Source organism: Jaculus jaculus, chromosome 5, assembly GCF_020740685.1.
Source record: "Jaculus jaculus isolate mJacJac1 chromosome 5, mJacJac1.mat.Y.cur, whole genome shotgun sequence".
Lineage (NCBI taxonomy): Eukaryota > Metazoa > Chordata > Mammalia > Rodentia > Dipodidae > Jaculus > Jaculus jaculus.
The window spans coordinates 18,252,025-18,276,585 of record NC_059106.1 but is presented as its reverse complement, the minus strand read 5'-3'; the positions used below and the strand labels follow the sequence as shown (position 1 = coordinate 18,276,585).

Sequence of the window (24,561 nt, the reverse complement as noted above, 5' to 3'; positions counted from 1 at the left end):
TAGGCTGTGCGGCCGTGGGCGGGTCCTAGGTTGTCTGTCAGGGACGCCGCCTGGGCTGTCGCGTCGGGGGCGGGGCCTGGGCTGTCCGGCCGTGGGCGGGGCCTGGGCTGCCGTATCGGGGGCGGGGCCTGGGCTGTCGTTTCAGGGACCCGACCTGGGCTGTCCGGCCGTGGGCGGGGCCTGGGCTGTCAGGCTGGGACCAGGGCCAGGGCGCCATCCGGGCCTCAGGCTGCCTGCCGGCGCGGGCTCTTCCCCTCGGTCACTCCCTTCTCCGAGTTGGGGGCTGAGCGGCATCCGCGGCCAAGGCCAGACTGGCGTCACGGCTTGTGAGGTTCGGCCTCCAGCGCTGCGGGGCCATGTCCGGGGCCGGGACCGCCGTGTGAGGCCGCGGCGCGGGGCGGCTGGTCCGGGCCAGGTCCGCTCATGGTGCCGCCACGACGCCATCGCGGGGCAGGACGGCCAGGTAGGCAGGCGGGCGGCGCAGGGCCCGGATCCTCCGCGAAGCCCGCCCGGCCCGGCCCGGCCCGCCCGCAGCCGGGTCCTCAGCCCTTGATGGACAGGTGCCGTCCTGGAGCGCGGAGAGGGAGGACCGCGGGACTGCGGTGTTCTGGCCGTCGGGGAGCCGCGGTCCCGGTCTCGGGGAGGCCATCGCCGCCGCCGCAGGCTTGCTTTTCCTTCCTTCTCCCCGCTGCAGAACAGGATTCCTTGCACCACTGTCTCTATCCTGCTCGCACCCACGTTTAAGCGACCGGTGCACTGACAGGGCCAGATTGGGCACGGGTGCTTTCCCTCCACCACCACCCGAAGTCAGTGGCCCTCGATCAGCCAAACCCGTGCAGATCTCCTGCCTGTCAAATCGTCAAATTGCACTCGAGGAGATCCGGTAGAAAATACACGTTTAGACCCAGGCGCTCGTCTAGACGCTGTCTGGGTTGGATCTCTCTGGAGTTCTGTGTACGTCAAAACTTGGACATATTGTTCTCCAGCACTGAACTACCCTATGTTGGGTATTGTTTTCCAGGCCCAGGGATCACATACCTCTCACTGTAGTCTGAAAGGTACAATGAAGACCATGGAAACCCGGAGAAAAGCATATATGATATGCTGAACACATTTTGACATTTTTCTTTCCTTTGTTTTCTGCTGAATAAAAAAAAAGTGATGTGAGGAATCTTGAACTGTTGACGTTTGCCTAAGCATCATCTCTGTGATGCTTTTCCAGGTGGGCTGAGTTCTTCGCTTCTAGATAGACTGAGAGCTTCCAGGTTTGCAGGCACGGCTCTGGAGGATCTCAGAGAGGCCTTCAGAACAAGGTACATTTTACACTTTTTGTGCACTAGATGGCTTTTGTCCTGAGCAATAGCAAACACATGTCATCTGTTTTCTTGCACTTCTGCTTTCTATGTGGTTGTTTTCCTAATATCCCTAATGAGATCTATATTTTCTGTAAAACAGATTACAAATGGTTTGTGTATTTATCATGAATCGAATGAATTCCCAAAACAGTGGATTCAGTCAGCGCAGGCGGATGGCTCTCGGGATTGTTATTCTCCTGCTTGTAGATGTGATATGGGTGGCCTCCTCAGAACTCACTTCGGTATGTACACTTCAGGAATGATGTTACATCACGATAACGGAATCAGAGCTAACCTGTAGCATTTCCATCCATTACTTCCTCATGCTTACTAAGAGCAGAGTTTTAAATATTGAATTAATTTATGTATCCCTTCACACTGAATTAGTGTCATTTCAAGTTCAAACTGAAATTGTATTCTTTGTTGTTTCCTATAGTGGTCTTCTGTTTTGCAGAGAGAACTACTTAGAGAGTATTCATATTTTCTTACCATGAAATGGTGATTCTGTTAGTTTTCTAAGTTTAGTTATTTCTCCATAAATACTATTTTCTTTTATTTATTTATTTATTTATTTATTTGAGAGCGACAGACACAGAGAGAAAGACAGATAGAGGGAGAGAGACAGAATGGGCGCACCAGGGCTTCCAGCCTCTGCAAACGAACTCCAGACGCGTGCGCCCCCTTGTGCATCTGGCTAACGTGGGACCTGGGGAACCGAGCCTCGAACCGGGGTCCTTAGGCTTCACAGGCAAGCGCTTAACTGCTAAGCCATCTCTCCAGCCCTATAAATACTATTTTCTTAGTGACCAAATATTCAGAAAAAAAGCAATCTTTTACCATTTAGTACAAAATAAGAACACTTTTGGTTTGGACATGTAGCATTGTAGTAGAGTGCTCCCCTAACATAAAAGACCTGGATAATAACATAAAAAATTAAGTGAAGGTAAATTTTAAATGAGAGAGAATACATTTAGACAAGTGAATAAAAGTGCTCAGTCTCCATGTGCACATCACTATTATCTACATCATCCACAGCAGTATGTTTGGTGACTCAAACATTTTGCAGTGCACAATGTAGAAAGATTGACTTCAGTTAAGTTTTCTGTTAATTGATGACTCATTGGTAGGAATGTGGTATTTTGAGTTCATAAGTTAGTTTTCTTTTCTATTTACATATTCAATTCTGTTTGATAACTGATGCCTATAAGAAGGCAGCAAATTTTGTTTTCAGAATTAGTATGTTTCAGTTCATTCACATACTGGAGTCATAAAGAAATAGACTAAAAGAAACTATCATTTATAAAATGAAATGAATAAGTCAAACCCAGGCTGTTGGATACCACAGAGCTCCTCACATCTTAGCTAAATAAATAGTTGATACTGAGGTAATTTCTCTAATAGGTTTTTGAGCCTTTCTGGAATTAGGCTCTGGTTTACAATAGGGCATTTGTTTTTCACTTTAAAACTCTATAATCTCATTAGATTAACATTCTGTAGCTTTGCCTCAGAGAAATTGTTTTAATGTTGACAGGCTACTAAACTCAACTTAAATTTTGTAGTAGTAAATGAATTATCTTATTTGTTTGGTGGTAAAATTTAGGACAAAGGAACATCTGGTTAAATTATAATTTAGCAATTCATGTCTAAAAGTAAACACCTTACCAACCCATTTCTGGTAATTATTTCACAATGTATACAAAGTACCATATTGTTCGCTATAAGTATATTTTGGGGTCTTCTTTGTTTATTTGATTGGTTTTTCAATATTTTTCATCAGGTATTGTTGTGTAGCCCAGGCTGGCCTGGAATTTGCTATGTAGCCAGGTGTATGCCTCTGCCTCCCAGGTACTGGGGCTACAAGTATGCACCATTATGCCTAGATATCATTTTTATTTGTCAATTTTACCTCAGTAAAACTAGAGAAAATTATATTTTTAAAATTTTAAGAGAATTTTTATAATTTTGTTATAATAGATCACACATCATATGTTTACTTCTTCCAACCAGATAAACTGTTTTCTTGTAAAGGAGAGTGGGACAGGATCTCATGTAGCTAGTCTCAAATTTGCAATGTAGATGGTTTGATATTGTACTTCTGATAATAACTAGTAAATCTTACTGTACTCATCACTTTAACAGTCATCAAGTTTTCTAATCTTATCAACTTGTATCATACCTTTTTTTGTCCTGGAGTATTTTAAAGAAAAGTCTACTTACATAGTTTTCTTCCCCATCTTAAACTGAAACTAACTTCCAGTTTTTTTAAAAGCATAATCACTATACCATTAACATGCCTAACAAAATGACTGTAAATCCTCACAGTCCTCCAATAATTAGTTCATGGTTATATTTTCCCAGTTGTATTAAAGGAATCCTGGTTAGGATTTAAAGAGATTTATTTTCCTTTTGCTATATCTTTAACTCACTTTTATTTTTTAAGTGTATGCCTCTCCCTGTTTTATTTGTTTATTGAAGCAACTAGGTCATTTTTCTTGTAAGACACATCACATCCTTGGTTTTACTGATTGTTTCTTTGGAGTAGCATTTGACCAGCTTTTTAAATCTTGCTTCCTATAAGATGCCTATAAGATGATAGTTAGGTTCAAAGTCTTGACTGAGGTTGAGTTCCTAGGAGAGATTATCTTGGTGTACTCCCTATGACATTACAACGTGGGGCATAGAATGGCTGCAGGTCTGGTTTGGGTGATGCCAATTTAAGCAATATAAAATTCCTCACCGAACTTTAGATCATAGTTGAATGTTGGGGGCTGGGGAGATGACTCGGGATAAACTGCTTGCAGCCAAAGTGTGAGGTTCTGAGTTCACATCCCTGTGACTTGTGTAAAAGCCAGACACTAATAGCAGTGCACCTAAGGTGAGAAGTAAGATGGAGACAGGAGAATGTCCCAGAAATTCACAAGCAGACTAGCCTGGCTCATGCAGTAGTGAACAAGAGAGCTTGACTCAAACAAGATGGGGAGTAAGGGAAAACAACTGATATATTCTCTGACTTCCTCATGCATATCACAGCATGAGCATGCCTATACTCACACCTGTGAACATACACACATCAGAAAATGTTGAATATCTGTGTGATTATTGCCCTGACCAAGTATTTCATTAGGGATTGCAAGGCAATGAGTTTTCTAAGTCATTTCTTTTGTATTTATTAGCTAGAGTTTTTTTAATGAGAACTTTTCCAAACCTAGTATTTGGCTGTGGTGAAACACAGGATATAAAAAAGCTTGGCTAAATCTCATTTCCCCTTATTTGTTCATTTCAGAGTAGACTTGCCTAGGAACTTCCAGTGGTAACTACTGAGAGTCTGTTTTTAGCATCATTATAAAGTCATCAGTGTTTACATTTTTATATGGTTGATAAGTATTTCAAATCATTGTAGTTATTGCTTATAAAATTTAAACTGACCTAACTCTCATTAGTGGGTACCATTTCAGTTTGGTTGTGGGATCCTTTTGCTGTGACACAAGCCTTAGATATCTTACTTGATTTCTAGGTTTATCTTGTACTGTCCTGCACCATACCTGTATTTGGCTTGTATTGCTTCTTTTCATGCATGATGGCTCAGGCTTTTCTCTGGGACCTGGAGTTGCTTATGTTGCTGAACTTATTATCTTCCTAGGCCTTCTTAGCACATGTGACTATGTTTTTGGTATTGTTATTTTTTAGGCAACAAACATAAATGCTAAGTTTGTATATGACACATAAAAATAATAAGTTTTTAAAAGTAACTTTCAGGCTGGAGAGATGGCTTAGTGGTTAAGGTGGTTGCCTGCAAAACCTAAGGACCCATGTTTGACTTTCCTGATCCCATATAAGACACAGAAAGGTGATGCAGACGCAAGTTTGCACATGCATACTAGGTGGTGCAAGTGTCTATAGTTTGATTGTAGTGGTGGAGGCTCTAGTGCACCAATTATCTTTCTCTCTCTCTAAAAAAGTAACTTCCTAGTAACATTAAATTTCATGTAATTTTCTTCATACACCATTCTGCTTCATTACTTTTTCCTTTATGCTGTTTCTTCCGTATGAGCTCACTTTTCTCAGCCCTTCACACAAAGCTCAAGAATAGCCTTTTGGTACACTTCCAGGACCTTCCACTTGGTCTTTCTCTTGGTGTTTCCATGGGACCCTGAGACTCCTTCATGATTCTTAGCACATCAGCACATATTTCTCATGTGTGTGTGTGTGTGTGTGCGTGTGTGTGTGTGTTTATGTGTGTGTGTGTGCGCGCATGCATATTTCTCCTCTATTAGACTTTAAGTTCCTCAGTGGCAGGAAAGCTTGTCTTATTTTTATCTTTCTTAGCATATGCCTTCATATATGTGTCTCTTCTATTATACTGTAAGCATCTCAAAACTAGGAAAACCTGTCTTATTTTTATTTTCCTTTGGCCCCTTGGAGCAGATAACTTTGCACAGTAAATTTTCAGTGGGTGTTGAGATGTTTCTGTTTTGTTTGAAAATATTATCTTTCCTATGCAAGGCAAATATTGTAATCAGAAATGAATATTAAATATTTTAGTGATTTTTACTTTTCTTGTCCAAATGGCCATCTAAACAGTTAAGAATGATATAATGGCTTTACTCCATTAGAGATGAGTTGAAGGTTTAGAGTCATTTCATAGTCATGTGTAACCTTTTCCCCACAGTATGTTTTTACTCAGTACAACAAACCATTCTTCAGCACCTTTGCAAAAACATCAATGTTCGTTCTCTACCTTTTGGGCTTTGTTATTTGGAAGCCATGGAGGCAACAGTGTACAAGAGGATTTCGAGGAAAGCATGCTGCATTTGTAAGTTTTTAGTTTTGCATGTTGGGGAAGGGTATAGCTTTTCCACAGTTTAAAGATTTATCAGTTTCTTTAAGGACAGTCCAATTTTAAGTTATTCATTTAATTGAGTAAAGACAGATTATAAGAAATATCATTTTTATCTAAAATCTTAATTGTATCCTTATCAACTTGGTGTATGAATATCTTTTATTTTTATAAATCTCTGTGCATGTGTTCACATGTGTGAGTGTGGGTACAAATGTCCCATGATGTGTTTGTGGGGCTCAGAGAGAATCTTAAGTCTATCTATACCTTCTGCCTTGTTTGAGCCAGGATTTCTTGTTGTTTGCAACTGCATATATCAGGCTAGCTGGCCTGCAAGCTTCTAGGTGGTACATGTGTCTGGAGCTCATTTGCAGTGGCTAGAGGCTCTGGCACACCCAGTCTCTCTCTCTCCCCCTTTCTTTCTCTTTGCCTATTTCTCACAAATAAATAAAAAATAAATAATTTTTATAAAATAATAAAATAGTATATTTTGTATATTTAAATAAAAATGCCTTATTTAAGCCGGGCGTGGTGGCGCACACCTTTAATCCCAGCCCTCGGGAGGCAGAGGTAGGAGGATTGCCGTGAGTTCGAGGCCACCCTGAGACTCCATAGTGAATTCCAGGTCAGCCTGGGCTAGAGTGAGATCCTACCTTGAAAAACCAACCAACCAAACAAACAAAAATACCTTATTTAAGCTGGAGAAATGGCATAGTGGTTAAGGCACTTGCCTGTGAAGCCTAAGGACCCATGTTTGATCTCTCTCTAGATCCCACTTAAGCCAGATACACAAAGATGATGCAAGCACAAGGTTATACATATGCATTAGATGGCATAAGCATCTGGAGTTTGATTACTGTAGCTGAGGCTCTGGCATGCCAATTCTCAGTCTCTCTCTCTCTCATACATGCATGCTCTCACCAAAAATAAAAAATGAAAATGCCTTATTTTAAGATGTCATTTTTGGCAACAGGGTTATATTCTTTATTAATGTACTATGACTGTACTAAGACATGGTCCTTTCTAATGTTTAAGTAAATAGTAGTTTATATAGTGACATGTCTTAAATGTAGAGGTAGACACTAAATTCTTGAGAAGAGTATAAAACTGTTCCTTGTATTAATTAGTCCTTTTTAAAACTTTTTCTCTCCCATCCCTGTGGGAAAATATATGTGACATTAAATTTACCATTTTAACCATCTTCCCTCTTTTTATTTTCTGTGAGGTAGGGTCTCACTCTAACCAAGGCTTAATTTACTATGTAGTCTTAGTTTGGCCTTGAACTCACGGCAATCTTCCTATCTCAGCCTCCCAAGTGCTGGGATTAAAGTTGCGTACCACCATGCCTGACCCATTTGCCCTCTTTTTATTGTAATTTATGTACTATGCAAAGTTTAGCATTTTAATTTTAGTTATTTTAAAATGTGAAATTCAGTAGTATGTTCTCTTTGCCGTGGACCCATCACCATGCTCCATCACCAGAACCTTGTCATCATTCTAAACAGAAGCTCTGCATCCATAAATGTGTTATTCCTATCTCCATCTCCCCAGCAGTGGGATGGTAAACGTGTAGCACCACATCTGTCTTAAAAACAAAAAACAAACAAAAACATGAATAAATAAATGAATACTAAAAACAAACAAACAAAACATGGGTTCTGAGGATCAAATTAAGACTTCTATAATCCCAGCACAGCAATAATGGGGATGGGAGGCAAACTTCTGAGAAGTTCTCAGTTAGTACACCAGTGAACACCAGCCGCAATAATGAGAAGCACAGCCTTCCCCACGTAAGATGGAAGGTGAGGACCAGAAAGCTAACCTCTGACTTTCACCCGCACTTACACAACACACACACACACACACAAAAGGAAAAAGAAGAAAAAGATAATATAGGGTTGAGGAGATGGCTCAGTGGATAAAGCACTTGCTGGGCAAGCATGAGGACCTTAGTTCCGACCAGCCAGCACCCACAAAGATGATGGTTGGGTGGTAGCAGCCTGCCTATAATTTAGCACTCAGGAAGCAGAGATAGGGAATCTTCGTGGCAAGCTAGTTAGCTGGACTAGTGAATTAATGTACTCTGTGTCAATAAATAAGGTGGGAAGCTATTGAAGAAGATACCCAGTGTCAACCACTGACCTCCACATGCATGTATACACACTTGCCTGTATACCTGCACCCACACATATGTGCATACTACACAAACACATATGTGCAAAAATAAAAGTCAAGAGGATGATCCCCACCCTGCATGGCTGAATACTTGGTATTGACTCTATCATTATTAATAATAGCTAAGCTGATAGGTTTGCTTTAAGGTTTTGGTTCTGTTCATTTCAGCTGTGTCTGACTAGTTATAGGTTAGACCATGAGTTTAATTAAATCTTCTGTCCCATTCCCTGTATTTAGTTCACAGATGCTGAAGGTTACTTTGCTGCTTGCACAACAGATGCTACTGTGAATAGTTCCTTGGTAAGTGCTGCTTTTCACACCAGCCATGGCAGGAAGAACCATGGTTGTATTAAGAGATGCAGCTCAGAGCCAGGTATGGTGGCGCATGCCTTTAATCCCAGCACTCAGGAGGCAGAGGTAGGAGGATCACCATGGGTTTGAGGCCACTCTGAGACTACATAGTAGATTCCAGGTCAGCCTAGACTAGAGTGAAACCCTACCTCAAAAAACTTAAAAAAAAAAAAAAAAAAAAGATACAGCTCAGTATTGTGTGCTCTCTCTCTCTCTCTCTCTCTCTCTCTCTCTCTCTCTCTCTCTCTCTCTCTTTCTCTCTCTGAACTGCAGTTTGGTATTTTCTTTCTTTTGCAGGACCTGGGGCTTAGAGGTAATCAGTTTAGCTACCTGTGAGGAGAGAGGGAAGGGAAACTAGTTAGAAAGAACAACCAGATGAAAAGTCCTAGAGAGAGGAGTTGAGACTTCATGGTTTTGTAGAGTTAAAGCTTTTATTAGGAGAGTTTGCAGTACTATGTCAAAGTAGCTAGTATGGTGGGGTTCAAAGCCAGAGAGTGAGATAAGCTCCTGAATTCTGAAACAACAAAGTAAGTTAGTACAGGTTATAAGTTTTCAGGCGAGGGAGAAAGCTTTATTCCCTGTGGCTACATGCTAGGAGCCACAGAGGCACTATATAGGACTCAAGGCCATAATCCTGGTGACCTTGGGTTTTCCTGATGACAACATGAGGCTAGTCTTGCTTTCTTTGGCAGCAGGGCCATGCTCTTACCTGCCTGGTCTCAGACAGTAGAGCCTCTTAAGGGGACCACATATGTTCTAACATAGCTCTGCTGGCTTTTCAGTTTCCCATCCATGGTTATCACCAAATGGGAACAGGCAGTGCTGCTCAACTGAACATATATAATCACTCAATAATATATATTCAATATAGAAGCATTAATTTCATTCCACAATTTTTAGGGGACTTAATACGTATTAGATACTTGTTCTGAGTTCTGAAAATACATCTTATGTTTGGGTGTATATTTAGAGAGAGAGAGGAGAGGTAATACAAAAGCAAATTAAATAATTAACATATTTAACATAATTAACATATTTAAGTATTTAGAGTCAGTTGGATAGACTGTAAAAGTCAGTTCATTTAAGATAATCACATACACATATGTGTATGGTGGGCTTGCATATGTGTGGGTACATGCATATGTATGGGTGCATGTGTGCTTGCAACATGTGGAGGCCAGAGGTGAAAGTCTGGGTGTCTCCATCAATTGATCACCTTATTTATTAAGATAGGGTCTCTCGTTTAAATTTTGCCAAACTCAATCATCATGCTTGTGTGGCAAATGCTGTACCATTTACTATTGATCCATCTCCCTTCCCCAAGGCATTGCTTTCAAATGCATTTTTGGTAATATTTCTTTTCTTCCTAAATGTGGCATTCTGAGAAAACTGTTGTAAAATTCAACAGCAGTTTTTGAACAATTGGCTTTCTGGCTTTATTGGCATGACTGTTTTTACATTGTCTGTCTACCCTTTAAAGCTACCATGGCATGCTGGGCAGGTTAGTAGCTACTGTGAAGGATTCATAAAGCTTGGAGAAGATGCTCTGTTCTCTGAGATCTAAAACATGGAATACATAATTTAATATCAATTGCCTATCTCAGTGCAGAAGGTGCTGACTATTCTAATAATTGCCACTTTTATTCCTAAGATGGATATAATAAATTGCTCTAGGGTAAATGCTATAATGTAAAGTTAAACATAATAAGATTGTGCACATTACTTGTCCTCATTGTCAATCTCTTCTCTCTCTTTTTCTTTTTTTTTCAAAAAAAGAGTCTCACTCTCCCACGCTGACCTAGAATTCACTATGGAGTCTCAAGATGGCCTCAAACTCTTGGTGATCTTCCTACCTCTGCCTCCCAAGTGCTGGGATTAAAGGTGTGCGCCACCACGCCCAGCTTCTCATTGTGTCTTCATTACTGAGTATTTTTGTTGTCAGAATTCTACACCAAGAGTCAAAAGAGCAATAAAAGAAATAAAAAATTGTTAATGTTTTAAGAATTAGCTTAGTACTTTAAATCTTAGGAGCATTTGCACAAATGGTTGAGACATTTAGAGGCAGGCACCTTACCTGCTGAGCCATCTCGCCAGTCTCTAGGCATTTGGAGTCACATCTGGAGCTTGGTTAGAGCTTATGGCTTTAATTTTACTATTTACTATTTGCTTTATATATGTGCTTCTAGAAAAAGTTTCTTTGTAGTATTTCTTAGGGCCTAGGATGGCACAGTAGGTAAAATTCTTGCTGTGCAAACATGAGGACCTTAGTTTAGATCCTTAAAACTGACGTAGAAAAGTGCAGTTGATCACGGTGGCCCTCCCATAAATCTAAAGATCAGGAGCCAGAGACAGGCAGATCCCCAGGGCAAGCTGGCTAGCTGAATCAGTGAGTCCTGGTTCAAGTGAGAGACCCTACTTCACTTAACAAAGTAGAAATCAGTTGAGGAAGACTCCATGTCAACCTGTGACCTACACATATATGTATACACACACATGCATGCACACACAGGTACACTCACACTCATATGAATAATATACACATATGAACATACATCACACACATACACATGCCAAACAAAACCTTTATTTTGGGGACTAATGAGAAATGTATTAACTGTTTTGTATGTGGACCTTATACTGATTTGTTGATTTGTGGTAGCTGTTTTGTTGTTCTTTTTTAAAAAATATTTTTTAATGTTTTATTTTTATTTATTTGAGAGAGAGAGATTGAGAAATAAGTGGGGGTGGGGGGGGGAGAATGGGCATGCGAGGGCCTCCAGCCACTGACAATGAACTCCAGATGCACGCGCCCCCTTGTGCATCTGGCTTGCATGGGTACTGGGGAGTCGAACCAGGATCCTTTGGCTTTGCAGGCAAGTGCCTTGACTGCTAAGCCATCTCTCAAGCCCTTGTTTTGTTGTTCTTGTCTCTTAATCATGTAGAGCTTTTCTAGAATTGTTCTTTGTTGAATGTTAACATAATAAAACACTTTAGCCAATATGAATCTGTTCTGTATCTGTACATGGTCTTCCTTCTCCACTGGGAAGAAGTCTTATTTACTTACCCTTATTATCAGAACCTTGACCTGACTAGGAAGGGTTCAGCATGTTTTGTTTTTGTTATTTTAGAAGTGGGGGCAGACAGTGTTTCATACTGTTGTATAGGCTGGATCCACAGTCCTGGGCTTGAACCATCTGCCACCTCAGCCTCTGTATCTGGGGATATATGTGTGCACCATCATACCCCACATACAATATGTATTTTATATGTGTGTGTACACGCATACATATGCATTTATATATAGGCATATGTGTCTGGAGGCCAGAAGACAACAAGATAGGGTCTCTCAGTGATCTGGAACTCACCAAGTAGGCTATACTGTCGAGTGGGCCCCAGGGGACCTCCTCCCTAGTACTGGGTGCCATGTGACACCACACCCTGCTTTTTATGTGAACACTGAGGACTGAACTCAGGTCTTCATACTTGCACCACAAACACCAACTAAACCATCACCCCAGCTCCTAAGTATTATTTCTTTTTCTTTTTTAAACAAGTCTTTTATTTATTTATTTATTTGAAAGGAGACAGAGAGAATATGAATGTGTGTGCCAGGGCCTCTATCACTGCAAACAAACTCCAGATGCATGCATCGCTTTGTGCATCTTGGCTTTATGTGGGTACTGGGGAATTGAATCTAGGTTGTTAGGCATTACAGGCAAGCATCTTAAGCACTGAGCCAACTCTCCAGCCCAGTATGTGTTTTTAAAAAGACCACATGAAAAGGGCCAAAAGATGTTCTTCTAGCCGAGCAAAGGTTTCTTTTTTGACATTTTAATATTATTTGAGGTATTCATTTCTAAACATACAGATCGTTGTTCAGTGCTGTTGTGCTGTGTGTATCAGTTGAGTTTCCTTATTCAGTCTTTCACCTTCATTTTGGAAGCTAGGCTGCCTAATTGGACATGCTGGTGTACATACATCTGTGTTTCACATGGTATCTGTCTACATGTCATGCATTAATATTTTACTCAGCATATTATGTTTTAATTTTTCTCCTTATATTTGTTTCTGCTTCTGCACCATTCTAGAGTGAACCCCTGTATGTTCCTGTGAAATTTCATGATCTTCCTAGTGAAAAGCCTACGAGCACACACGTCGGTACAGAAAAAAGTGAGTGAATCCTAGAATTTTATGTAAGCTACCCCAAAGCCTAGATATTCTTTGGGATGACTGGAATTATATAGCATTTCTTGTGTTCTACATAGTTTAATTTGACCTTTAGTCTTCTAGAAGTCTGGCTGAATTATAAATCTGATATACTATAGCTCTTATATTAATGAAAGTGGAAATCATTTATAAATATCGAGTCTGTATGGTTTCATCATATATGTGCTGGGTATGTGTATATCAATGAACAATATTCTTTTAGGCATACCCTCAAAGACCCAATTTTTTTAAAACAAAGATCAGTTATACTAATTTTGTGAATGTTTTAAAGGATGTCAGCTTCAGTGTAAGGCACAGTATTGATCCATATTTCCTTTGTAAGGCATGAGCCTGGAGAAGAATATTCTGTGTGTTTGTCCAAGAAAAGAATTCTCATAAATTGGGTTTGTATGAGGAAGAATACAAAAGCATTTTACTGTAAATGCCAAAATAATAATCATACTAAACTAGGTAGTTAATATATGTGCACACAATTGTAGACCTTTTGTTTGAATGTTAGTATCATTTTCATTTTATGCATCTATGTGTGGGTGCTCAAATGCCTCAGAACAGGTGTGGAGGTCAGAGGAAAACTTCACATGTTAGTCCTCACTTCTACTGTGTTTGAAACTATCATTGCTCACTGCTGCAAACACAGGACTAGGCTGGCACACAAGGTTCTGGGAGAGTCTCCTGTCTCCACCTCCCTTCTTGTCATGGCTGCACTGGCATTATAAACACCTGCCTCCAGCTTTTACATGGGTTCTGGAGACCTGAACATAGGCACTCAGACTTGCACAGCAAGTACCCAATGAGCTATCTCCTCAGCACTGGTTTTAAGCTCTTTAGAACATTTTATACATGAAATCATTTCTTTTGTTAATAATTTTGAGTTAGCAGAGCTGCCTGTGTAAAAGTACAACTCTGGTTTTCTTTTCTTTCTCTCTTTCTTTTTTTGTTTTGAGGTAGAGTCTCACTCCTAATCCAGGCTGACCTGGAACACCCACTGTCACTCAGGCTTGCCTCAAGCTCATAGTGATCTTCCTGCTTCATCCTCCCAATTCCTAGAATCAGAGATGTGAGCCACCATACCTTGCAAAAGAATTCTATTTTTCTTGGATTGTTTTAGTTTAGTCATAAATGAACTGAATAATCTGTATTTATCATTAAATTAGAACTTGTGGCTTGTGTTGCTGAAATAGTACACTTACTGCTTTTGTATTATGTTTTCCTTTTCAGATCCCAAGAAGTCTCGTGTAAGGTTCAGTAATATCATGGAGATCCGGCAGCTTCCATCGAGCCACGCGTTAGAAGCGAAGTTGTCTCGTATGTCATATCCCACTGTGAAAGAACAAGAATCCATATTGAAAACTGTGGGGAAGCTCACTGCAACCCAAGTAGCAAAAATTAGCTTTTTCTTTTGCTTTGTGGTAGGTATATTATTTTCTTTTAAAAGGACATTTTATATATTGTTTGTTTGATGTGTGAGAGAGAATGTTTTTGAAAGTATGTACACATGGATGCATCACAGCCTCTTGTCATTGCAAACAAACTCCAGACTTGTGTGCCATTTGCATTTCTGGCTTTGTGTGAGTACTGGAGAATAGAACCTCAGGCTGGTAGGCTTTGCAAGCATGCATCTTTAATTGCTAAGCTATTTTCCCAGCCTCTTTTCTTTATTATATGTTTGGTACTAAATTTTATGGCGGTATACATGCCAACAATATAGTACGGAAGTGTTGAGACTATTAGATTGCTTGATTTTGTGTTTAAATTGTCATCTGGCATTATTGGGAAGTTAAGAATATCAGAGCTGCTTAAGACATATAACCTTTGTGAATTAAAAGTCAGTAGATCATACAGCATTACATCTATTCATAGATACACACAATTTCAAAAATCTTGAGTTTGCCATTGCCTCAGGGTCAGAATTATGAATAGTGGTATTTTAATGAATCTAGGTAAGTATCTACATTGATTTTCTTCACCTCTGTTTGCATTTTACATTAAATTTCTACAAATATAGTGAGCTGTTACCTTAGCAAATACTCATTGAAGAGTTTGACAGAATTTCTTATAACATTGTTTATAGTGTATTATTTTAATATAAAAGCTGAAAATGTACTTAAGATTTCACATAGGATAGTGAAGTATTTTATTGGGCTAAAATAAGATTAGAGACCTGGGTGAGTTAGTAAGAACTATAAAGTATACAGTATTAAAAATGAATTTCAGTTGTACTTTGTGTATATATCAGTGAAAGTAACCTAGTCCAAAACAGGATAGCTTAATGTGAGCCTTTGAGATTCTGGGCTGCTAGCAAGGATTCAGCTCTGTACCTAGCATCTTGAAGCACATTGTGCCAATGTCAATATCAGTGGCCTGATTATGGCGTGTGTATATAATAAAAGTAAGTTTAAGAATGTTTGTTGTGATTTCTATCTCTTGTAGATGTGTATTAGGCAGGACTAAAATGTATTCAATGATTCCTTTCAAAGGAGACTTATGGTGAGATGTAACAAGAAAGGGTGAAAACATAAAAGCCAAATTAACTAGGCAACGGGGGCCTGAACTGGCTGAGAAATGGGTTGATTATATTACGAACTTTAATTTAGAGGAAGAGAGCCCCTTTAGATGGTGTACAATTTATCTGTGGGCAAATTGTCAGGAAGGCAAGGAGGACAACTTCAGTTCACCCAGTTCATTATCTGTTAAAGGAGTATCTACCTTCCTTGGATAACAAATGTAGTCTTAACTTAAACTCTGGGAGAAATATACCATGAGAAGATACATGCAAGACCCACAGTGGGTGTCTGAAACTATGGAGAGTACTGAACCCAATGTATTGTGTGTGTGTGTGTGTGTGTGTGTGTGTGTGTGTGTGTGTGTGTGTGTAGTGCCTAACATACAAATTATTAAAGTCTTTTCCCATATATATTTGAGATAAAATTTAATTTGTACATTAGGTACAGTAATACATTAACAGCAATAATAAGTTAGGGTAGTTATAAAAATGTATTATGGCCAGGTTATTTAAAACTTATGAATTGGGGGATGGAGAGATGGATCAACAGTTAAAAACACTTGTTTGCAATATCTGGTTTGATTCCCCAGTACCCACATAAAGCCAGATTTACAAAGTGGCACATGTATCTAAAGTTCATTTGCAGTAGCAAGAGGCCCTGGTGTGCCCATACTCTCACACTCTCTGTTTGCTTCTTTCTCTCTCTCTCTCTCTCTCTCTCTCTCTCTTTCTCAAATAAATAAAGCAATACTTTTAAAAACTTTTTGAACTGGGCTAGAGAGATGGCTCAGCAGGTAAGAGCTCTGATTATGCAAGCATGAATACCTGATTTTGAACCTAGCACCCATGTAAAAAGTTGGGCATTGCTGTGCATGTCTGTAAGGAGCAGAGGCAGGATGATTATTGGGGCTCCCTGGTCAGATATTGTAAAAAAATAAGGTGCTCCAGATTCAGTGAGAGACTCTCTCAGAGAAATAAGGTGAAAGAGTGATAGAGAAGGACTCCAAGTGTTCTCCTCTGAACTTCACACATATGCCCACAGAGCATGTGCATCTGCATGCATACAAGACATGTATACAACATACATACACTCATACTATACCACAGATAACACACACAAAATAAACCTTATGAATATTGTTTACTGTATATTTCTGTAATTTACTGTTTGTATTTTTTAGCCATAAAAAAGGAAATCATGCCATTTGTAGCAGCATGGGTGAGCTGAGAGGACATTATGACAGATACAGAAAGATGATTTACGGTCTCATTTATTTGGTGACTTAAAAGCAGAAAGTAGAATGATAGTTTCCAGGAGCTGGGTGCTGGAAAGATAGGGAGATAGGGAGGTGTGGGTCAAGGAGGACTAAGACTAACTTTCACATACATACACAATGGTAACCATGGTGATAGATATGATAACCATTACATGATGTTATTTAGTATACAGATAATCCTGGATTCTATATATATAATTTTGTTAGTTAGATATCTAAAAGAGGTATATCATTATGTAATTTTTAGTTATTATATAGTAATTATCAGTATCTTTTAGTATACTCTAAAAATGAATTGCCAATCATGAAATAATGTTATGAATAATATACTCTGGACTAGTGGAGACATTGTGTGGGTAATGTTTATTACAGCATAATGGGTCCTCTTTTATGATCAGGGTGTCTTAGAACTGAGAGGCAAGTACTAAGAAGGTCTGTCCCTCAAGAGCTCATAACTAGTGAAGGATTCTTAAGGCCTTTCAGTGCCTTCCATAACAGTCATTTGCTTTCATTTCTCTATTTCACATTAGCAGGGACAATGATGTTGTTTGGAAAATGAGCACAACATTGAAGTTATCAAAGTAATAAGGGAAGTGGGTCAAAAAATCTAATCATACCCTAGAAGCACTATCTGCTCTTTAGAAAATTTCCAAAAGATGATTAAAGGCAGAGCCCACCTCTTCTGGTACTTCAGCTGTTGGCATGTAGCAGCTTCTCTCGCTGTGCGAGTTTGTTCGTACACTTCTTAGCAGTCCTACCTCATTTTCCTATTTAAGTAGGCAATGCAATTATTGAGGAAGTCAGAGAAGTATGGATTAAAACCACATGGCCACAATTTCCCTCTGGCATTAGCCTTGAGTACAGAATTGATCAAACAGATACTGCTGTAATCTTAGCCTTCTGGTAGTGCTGTCAGATCGTACATCTATGGTGCTCTTTGAAGTAGAAACAGTAGTCATTATACTGCTCATTTGGCTGTAAGTTCTACTGTAGATCAGGAGCTGTCTGTCTCCCACAGAGATAAGACCCCTCCACAGAAACAGCTCTCCCAATGAATCTGCATAAATATGAGAGGCCCCTAAAGCAATAAGACTAGAAGGTACTGAACAGCAGTGTACTTCCTAGAATGTACTTTACTGGTTTTCCTGTGTCTATGCATCAGATAACGTGTTCTAGAATGTTCAAAAGTGTCTGCAACTGAAAAGGAGCCATAACAGTTAAATAACCCTGGACACACATGGCAGATCTCATGAAAGGTCTCATTTTTTTTTATTCCCTAAATGAAAGTTGGTATATGACTGGAAACATAAGAATAAGAGCAGAAGGGAAAAAAGATAAAAATATTAGGAAGTCTAGAAAAGTTCCTTCAGTATATCCAGCTATGAGAACTCTGGGTTTTTATCTCCAAGCTGATAGTCCGGGAAAGAGTCACAGAGAGCCGGTCAGCTCACAGTTGTCTAGGTCATTTCTAAATTTCCAAAACGTATATTGATTTGTGAGGGACAGCATTGTTTTGAAAGAGAATTGTGCTATATACCCTAAGGCTGGCCTTGAATTTGAGATCCCCTTGTTTCAACCTCCTGAGTACTGGGCTTATGAATGTGTGCCACCATACCTGGTATGAATATACATCAGTCTAACTGCTTGACTAGTTCCATCTGGCTCTGTTACAGTCAGGTTCACATTGCTGGCAGAAATCACTTGACCAAGAGCAGCTTGTGGGAAAAAAGTTTTATCTCAGCTTACAGACTCAAGCTGTACAATGACAGGGGGGAAACGATTGCATGAGCAGAGGGTGGACATCACCTCCCAGCCTACATCAGGTAGACAACAGGAACAGTAGAGTGTGCCAGACACTGGCAAGTGGAAACTGGCTATAATACCCATAAGCCTTCCACCAATAATATACTGCCTCCCAAAAGTGTTAATTCCAAAACTTCCATCAGCTGGGGACCTAGCATTCAAAACACCTATGTTTATGGGGGGGGGCATCTGAATCAAACCACTACATTCAACTCCTGGCCCCCATAAACTGATAACCATCCATGATATAAAATGCATTGCACTCAGTCCATCTTTAAAAGCCCCCATAGCTTTTATCAATCCTAATGATGTTCCAACATTCCCATAATCCAAGGTCTTTTAACTGAGACATGATACCAAAAAATCCCCCCAAAACCCATAGTGGCACAGAATAAATGCACGGCAAAAGATGGCACTGGACATAGCAAAGAAATACTTAGCGATACAAGATTTAAAAAGGGCAAACACCAAACTCTGTAGCTCCAAGTCCAACAACTCTATCCAGTGATGAGTCTCCAAGTCCGATAATTCTAACCAGCAACATCTCTGGAGTTCCAATTCCACCCCTCCAGCTAGGCTACTCACAGTCCTGGAGAAACTTCACCTGAGGCAGCAGCTCTCCTTGGCAGCCATCTCATGGTCCCAGCATCTCCACTGAGTCTCCACTAAAAACCACGGTTCATCCTCACAGCTCCATTGGGTCTTCATGCAGGCATCCAACAAACCTGCTTCCTACTTCCTGTGGCCATTTCCAAAACATAAGACCACATTACAAATTCAATGACCCTCTCTTTCCTGCATTTCTTATAGTCTTTGATACCAGGTAGGATGCCAATTTGTTAATCCAGGGGGAATAAAGCAGACTTTGAAGAACAGGACACTTCTTGAGCACTCAGCCCCTTCAAAAGAGCCTACATTCTTCCTGTTGTCCCAGTGCAGGTCAGCTGGTACAATCACAATGGTTGTAATTTCTCAATTGCAGCTGAATGGGCAGCAGTTTTGGCCTAAGGATTTCTTTCTATGCCATATCCTTCTGCTCACACCAGTCCATTTCTACTCTATGCAGCCCTTCACAAATTCTCATGATACAGGCATAACAGCAAGCCTCTCACACAAACTGCTTCTAAACCCAGTCCAGGCAAAGCTCTTTCTCACCCTCAGAAGCCAAAGTTCCCAGTCTATATTGTCTTATTGCATTCCGGTCTTTAAACTCTGACCAGAATAGTCCATCAAGCTACACTTACAGCACTGCAGTGTGTTTATTAGGCCAAAGTTTTAAATCCTTTACATTCCTATTGAAAATCAGTTCCAAAAGCCTCAGTACCACTTTACTGTTGTAGTCAGGTTCACATTGGTGGCAGAAATCACCTGACCAAGAGGAGCTTGTGGGAAAAAACAAAAAAAAAAAAACATTGGCTTACAGACTTAAGGGGAAGCTCCACAGTGGCAGGGGAAAATGATGGCATGAGCAGAGAGTGTATATCACCTCCTGGCCAACATCAGGTGGATAACGGCAAAGGAAAGTGTGCCAAGCACTGGCAAGGGAAAACTGGCTATGATACCCATAAGCCTGCCCCCATCAATTGCCTCCCAAAGGTGTTAATTCCCAGATCTCCATCATCCGGGGACCTAGCATTCAGAACACCTAAATTTATGGGGACACCTGAATCAACCCACCACAGGCTCTATGGACAGATCTGGTGCAACAGAGTTCTCATTATGTCACTCATCTCTGTGTTTCAATGCAAGAGAACATTCCCACATTTAAGCTTGTCTTAGATAAGTTTAATTGAGCACTAGCAGCACTTAGATAAAGTAAATTTTGAAGTTGATTTAATATTCAATTTTACCTTCACTTAAAAAAACCCTGAATGTTGATTTTTTTTTAAACAAACATTTTGTTAGTTTCTTTTTTATTGTTGCAGTGGAGGAGATTGAACCTGGGAACTTGTACATGCTAGACAAGTGCTAGTTTATTTTAAAACTTTTTGGTGTCTATGTGTTATGTGTATGTATGTGTGCACACACATGTGTTTGTATGTATGTGTGTGCATGTATGTGAAGTCACTTGTGAATGTTTATGATCACATGTGACCATATATGCGTATGTGTTGGATGTCAGAATTTAACATTGGTACCTTACTTGATCTCTCTCCATCTTACTATTTGAGGAAAGGTCTCCCACGGAACCCAGCCAGCGAACCCTAGGGAATTCCCTGTCCACCTGCCAAACACCAGGATTATAGTTGTGCATTTCCTCAACTAGCATTTTATGTGGGTTTTGATGATCTGAACTCTGATCCTCATGCTTGAATGGCTAGCAGTTTATTCACTGAGCCATCTCTCTAGTGAATTTCAACGTACTTAAGTTTTTTAAAATTTTTTTTTGTTCATTTTTATTAATTTATTTGAGAGTGACAGACAGGGAGAGAAAGAAGCAGATAGAGAGAGAGTGAGCACACCAGGGCCTTCAGCCACTACAAACAAACTCCAGATGCGTGCACCTCCTTGTGCATCTGGCTATCGTGGGTCCTGGGGAATAGAGCCTAGAACTGGGGTCCTCAGGCTTCACAGGCAAGCGCCCAACCACTAAGCCATCTCTCCAGCCCAATGTACTTAAGTTTTTTAAAAAATATTTTTTATTTATTTGAGAGAGAGAATGGGGGGGAGGGAGAAAGGGGTACAGAGAGGATGAGTACACCATATTTTCAGCCATTGTAGATGAATTGCAGACGTCTGTACCACCTTGAGCATCTGGCATATATATCTATTGAGGAATCAAACCTGAGTTCTTAGGCTTTGCAGGCCATTTCTTTCATTGCTAAGCCATCTCTTCAGCTCTTTAAGCTTTTTTTTTGAGACAGAATTCCAATATATAGCACTTGTGGGGCTTGTGGGCCCCCTCCCTTGAGTGCTGGGAGCACAGGTATGCACTACACCAAACCATGAGAGTTTCTTTGGGGAAATTGGATGGTAAGATCTCAGGTCCTATTATAAATGGCTGCCTGTCTTTTCGAGGCTGAAAGTTTTCAGTAAACACAACTTTTAAAACCTCTTCTGATAACAGCATATAGGAGGAGAAGGGAAAAAAAAGAGTCATGGGTAAATTGGAATGACAAACGTGAATGTGTTTTACATTAGGTTTCACTTTTGTTTTCTTTCCAGTGGTTTTTGGCAAATTTGTCATATCAAGAAGCACTTTCAGACACACAGGTTGCTATAGTTAATATTTTGTCTTCAACTTCTGGTAAGAAATTTGTCTTCAAAATCTGCATTATACATTGGTACATTTATTTCTGGTGCATATGTGTATGTACATACCCAGAAGTCTGTCTTCTAAGTCATTAGTTCTCATGTACATTAGGAGATTATAACTGCTTCCTTGGGAGGAGGGAGATATTACTGAGACAGGATCTCAGTGCAGCGTGGCTGCTTTGCTGTACAGGTGAGGCTGGCCTTTCCCGTGCAGTGATCCTGTTTGCCTGGGCTTTTCCCGCAGCATGCTGGGATTTTGGGCATGCACCACCCATTTGATCATCTATAGTTTTCTGCCTGAGCTTTCTATTGCTTATGTTCTTTCAGGTACTCCACAGTGTTTTGTTTTTTGCTTATTTTTTTGTTGTTCTGCTTTGCCATCCTGGAGATTGAACCTAGGGCCTTGTGCATGGTAGGCAAGTGGTTTAGCACTGAGCTACATCCTCAGGTCTCTTGGTGGATTTTTTTTAATACAATATATTAAAGTTTTATAATATGGCTGTTTATGTTGTAATTGACTTATCCTGGACATATTTTTTTCAAAGGTGTTTTTCTAGATCCACTGGCTAAATATAATTTCAGAACTATAATTTTCCCTGTCGTAGGTGTTTTATTTTTAAAATTGAATCACCTTCCAAATCTAGAAGATAAAGGAAGCATTTTTGAAGCTGTAAAAATAACTTTAGAACAGAGGCTTAATCATGATGAGGTCATGAAGTTACCATGAATGTACTTTTTGACCCTTATTAGTTTAAAAATAAATGGGACCGTATTTGATTTGTACTGTTGAAATAAGCCTGGCTTAGTGTAGAGGCTGTTATTATGTCTGACCTTTGAACATTTCAGCTTAGGTAACTGCAGTTTCAGTCATTTGAAAGAGACCAGAATTAGCTCAAATGTTAGGTCTATAATTTACTTATTTAAGTGTGGAATCCTTAAGTGATGTGGTCAGTATTTAAGCTCATGTGCTTCTGCCTTTGTCCTTTTTTCTTGTTCCACATAGGACTCTTTACCTTAATCCTTGCAGCAGTGTTTCCAAGTAACAGTGGAGATAGATTTACCCTATCTAAACTGTTAGCAGTCATTTTAAGGTAAGAATATAATGTGCTCACTCTGTTAATAATATGGTGGTGAGGGTGGGGAAGATAGCTCAGTGGGTAAGAGTACTTGCTGCACAAGCATGAGGACCTGAGTTTGATCCTCAGCATCCACCTAAAAATTAAGGTGTGGCCATGGACACTTGAGGCCCCTGTGCTAAGGGGAGTAGAAGCAGGAGGACCACTGGGATTCCCTGGTCAGGCAGTCTAATTGAAAAATAGGGAGCTCCAGGTCCAATGAGAGTCTCTGTCTTTGGGAAATAAGTCACAAGAACAAGACACTGTATGTGTGTGAATGTGCCACCACATAAGCACATACATGCCCCACACCCATACCCAAAAGTGATGTTAAAAAAATTTCTAGTCCGGATACAGTAACAAGACACAGGTGTGACCATTTATATTCATTGTCAACTTGACAGGACCTAGAATCACCTAGGATCTGTCTCCTAGGATGGGTATGTAGATTAGATTAAATAGAACTTGTAAATTGTTTTTAAATAATATCTGACACATATTATGTGCTATGTTGTCAGTACATGTAGCCATCATCCTGACCATTGCCATCTAAATGGAAGCAAAGTGGTTTCTGGTATATTTTGTGGTACTCAGTAAAAAACGGTTGCATGTAATCCCAACAGTCATTATCTAACAGGGAACTCATTGATGCATTGATGAATGTGAACATTTCTTGTAAGGATTATTTCTTTAAGATTTATTTTTATTTATTTATTTGAGACAGAGAGAGAGAGAGAGAGAGAGAGAAAATGGGTGCACCAGGGCTGCTAGTCACTGCAAATGAACTTGATGTATGTGCCACCGTGTACATCTGGCTTACATGGAACCTGGAGAATTGAACCTGGGTCCTTAGACTTTCTAGGCATATGCCTTAACTGCTAAGCCATCTCTGCAGCACTATGGTGGACTATTGACACCTTGTTCCATGAAGAAAAAAAAGATTCTTTTTTCATATTCCTCTTCAATTGTCACCTTGGCCTTTTTTGATCAGTAGGTGAGAGAATTTGATTTTATTATTTCCAATTTTCATTTGCTTGAGAAAATATATACATCTGACAAGATGCATAGAAGTAGAAGGGAGCCTAAGCTCTGGAGAGAAGGTTATCACTTGTGTGTTCACTGCTGTGTGCCCATGCTTTGCTCATTCATACCCGATGCTTCTAGTAGCAATCAGAGGAAATGACCACCTCCTACGTTCAGTCTTATTTTTATCCCTTAGAGTAATGGGCTTCATGGAACTATTTAGTATGCATGAGTAGTGCCATTGCTAGGTTCATGAGGTTCTAATATCTCTGTCTTATTGGCAGATTAGAAAAGGGATGACAAAGTAGTAAATGCTGGCATAATGAAAAGACACTAGCGTGAAGGACTGTTGGACTCTGGAGTGAGGTTACCTGTGACTGAGTCCATCTCTGTGGCCTTAGTTATGTTGCTTTCCTTCTTGATGCCCTAGTCTTCTCTTATGAAATGGAATTGAAGTAGTACTATTATAAGTATTATAAGTCACTATCATGCATTTTGTGAGGATTAATTATATTAATTTAAGCTAGTACTATGCTATACTGGTAATATTAACTATTATTAATGAAATCACTCAATTCTTTGACAGTGCATTTGTAACTTTTCTAGTTTCTGTGATGATGTACCTGACAGTAGCAACGTA

The 24,561-nt window shown here is 39.9% G+C and overlaps 1 protein-coding gene across 2 annotated transcripts in view; it reads left to right on the top strand.

Annotated features, from left to right (window-relative positions):
* Positions 1-216: 216 nt before the first annotated feature.
* Slc35f5 (solute carrier family 35 member F5) overlaps positions 217-24,561 on the top strand; it is a 49,737-nt gene continuing 25,392 nt past the window's right edge. The window contains exons 1-9 of one of the 2 annotated variants that reach the window (XM_045149679.1): positions 220-463; positions 1,223-1,313; positions 1,456-1,597; positions 6,025-6,168; positions 8,605-8,667; positions 12,807-12,888; positions 14,164-14,354; positions 21,694-21,775; positions 22,787-22,874. In XM_045149679.1, the coding sequence (XP_045005614.1) occupies positions 424-463; positions 1,223-1,313; positions 1,456-1,597; positions 6,025-6,168; positions 8,605-8,667; positions 12,807-12,888; positions 14,164-14,354; positions 21,694-21,775; positions 22,787-22,874 (923 nt within the window). In that variant the 5' untranslated portion in view covers positions 220-423. Of the gene's footprint in view, positions 464-1,222; positions 1,314-1,455; positions 1,598-6,024; positions 6,169-8,604; positions 8,668-12,806; positions 12,889-14,163; positions 14,355-21,693; positions 21,776-22,786; positions 22,875-24,561 lie in introns of both variants that reach the window. The other variant, XM_045149680.1, reaches the window with a different exon arrangement.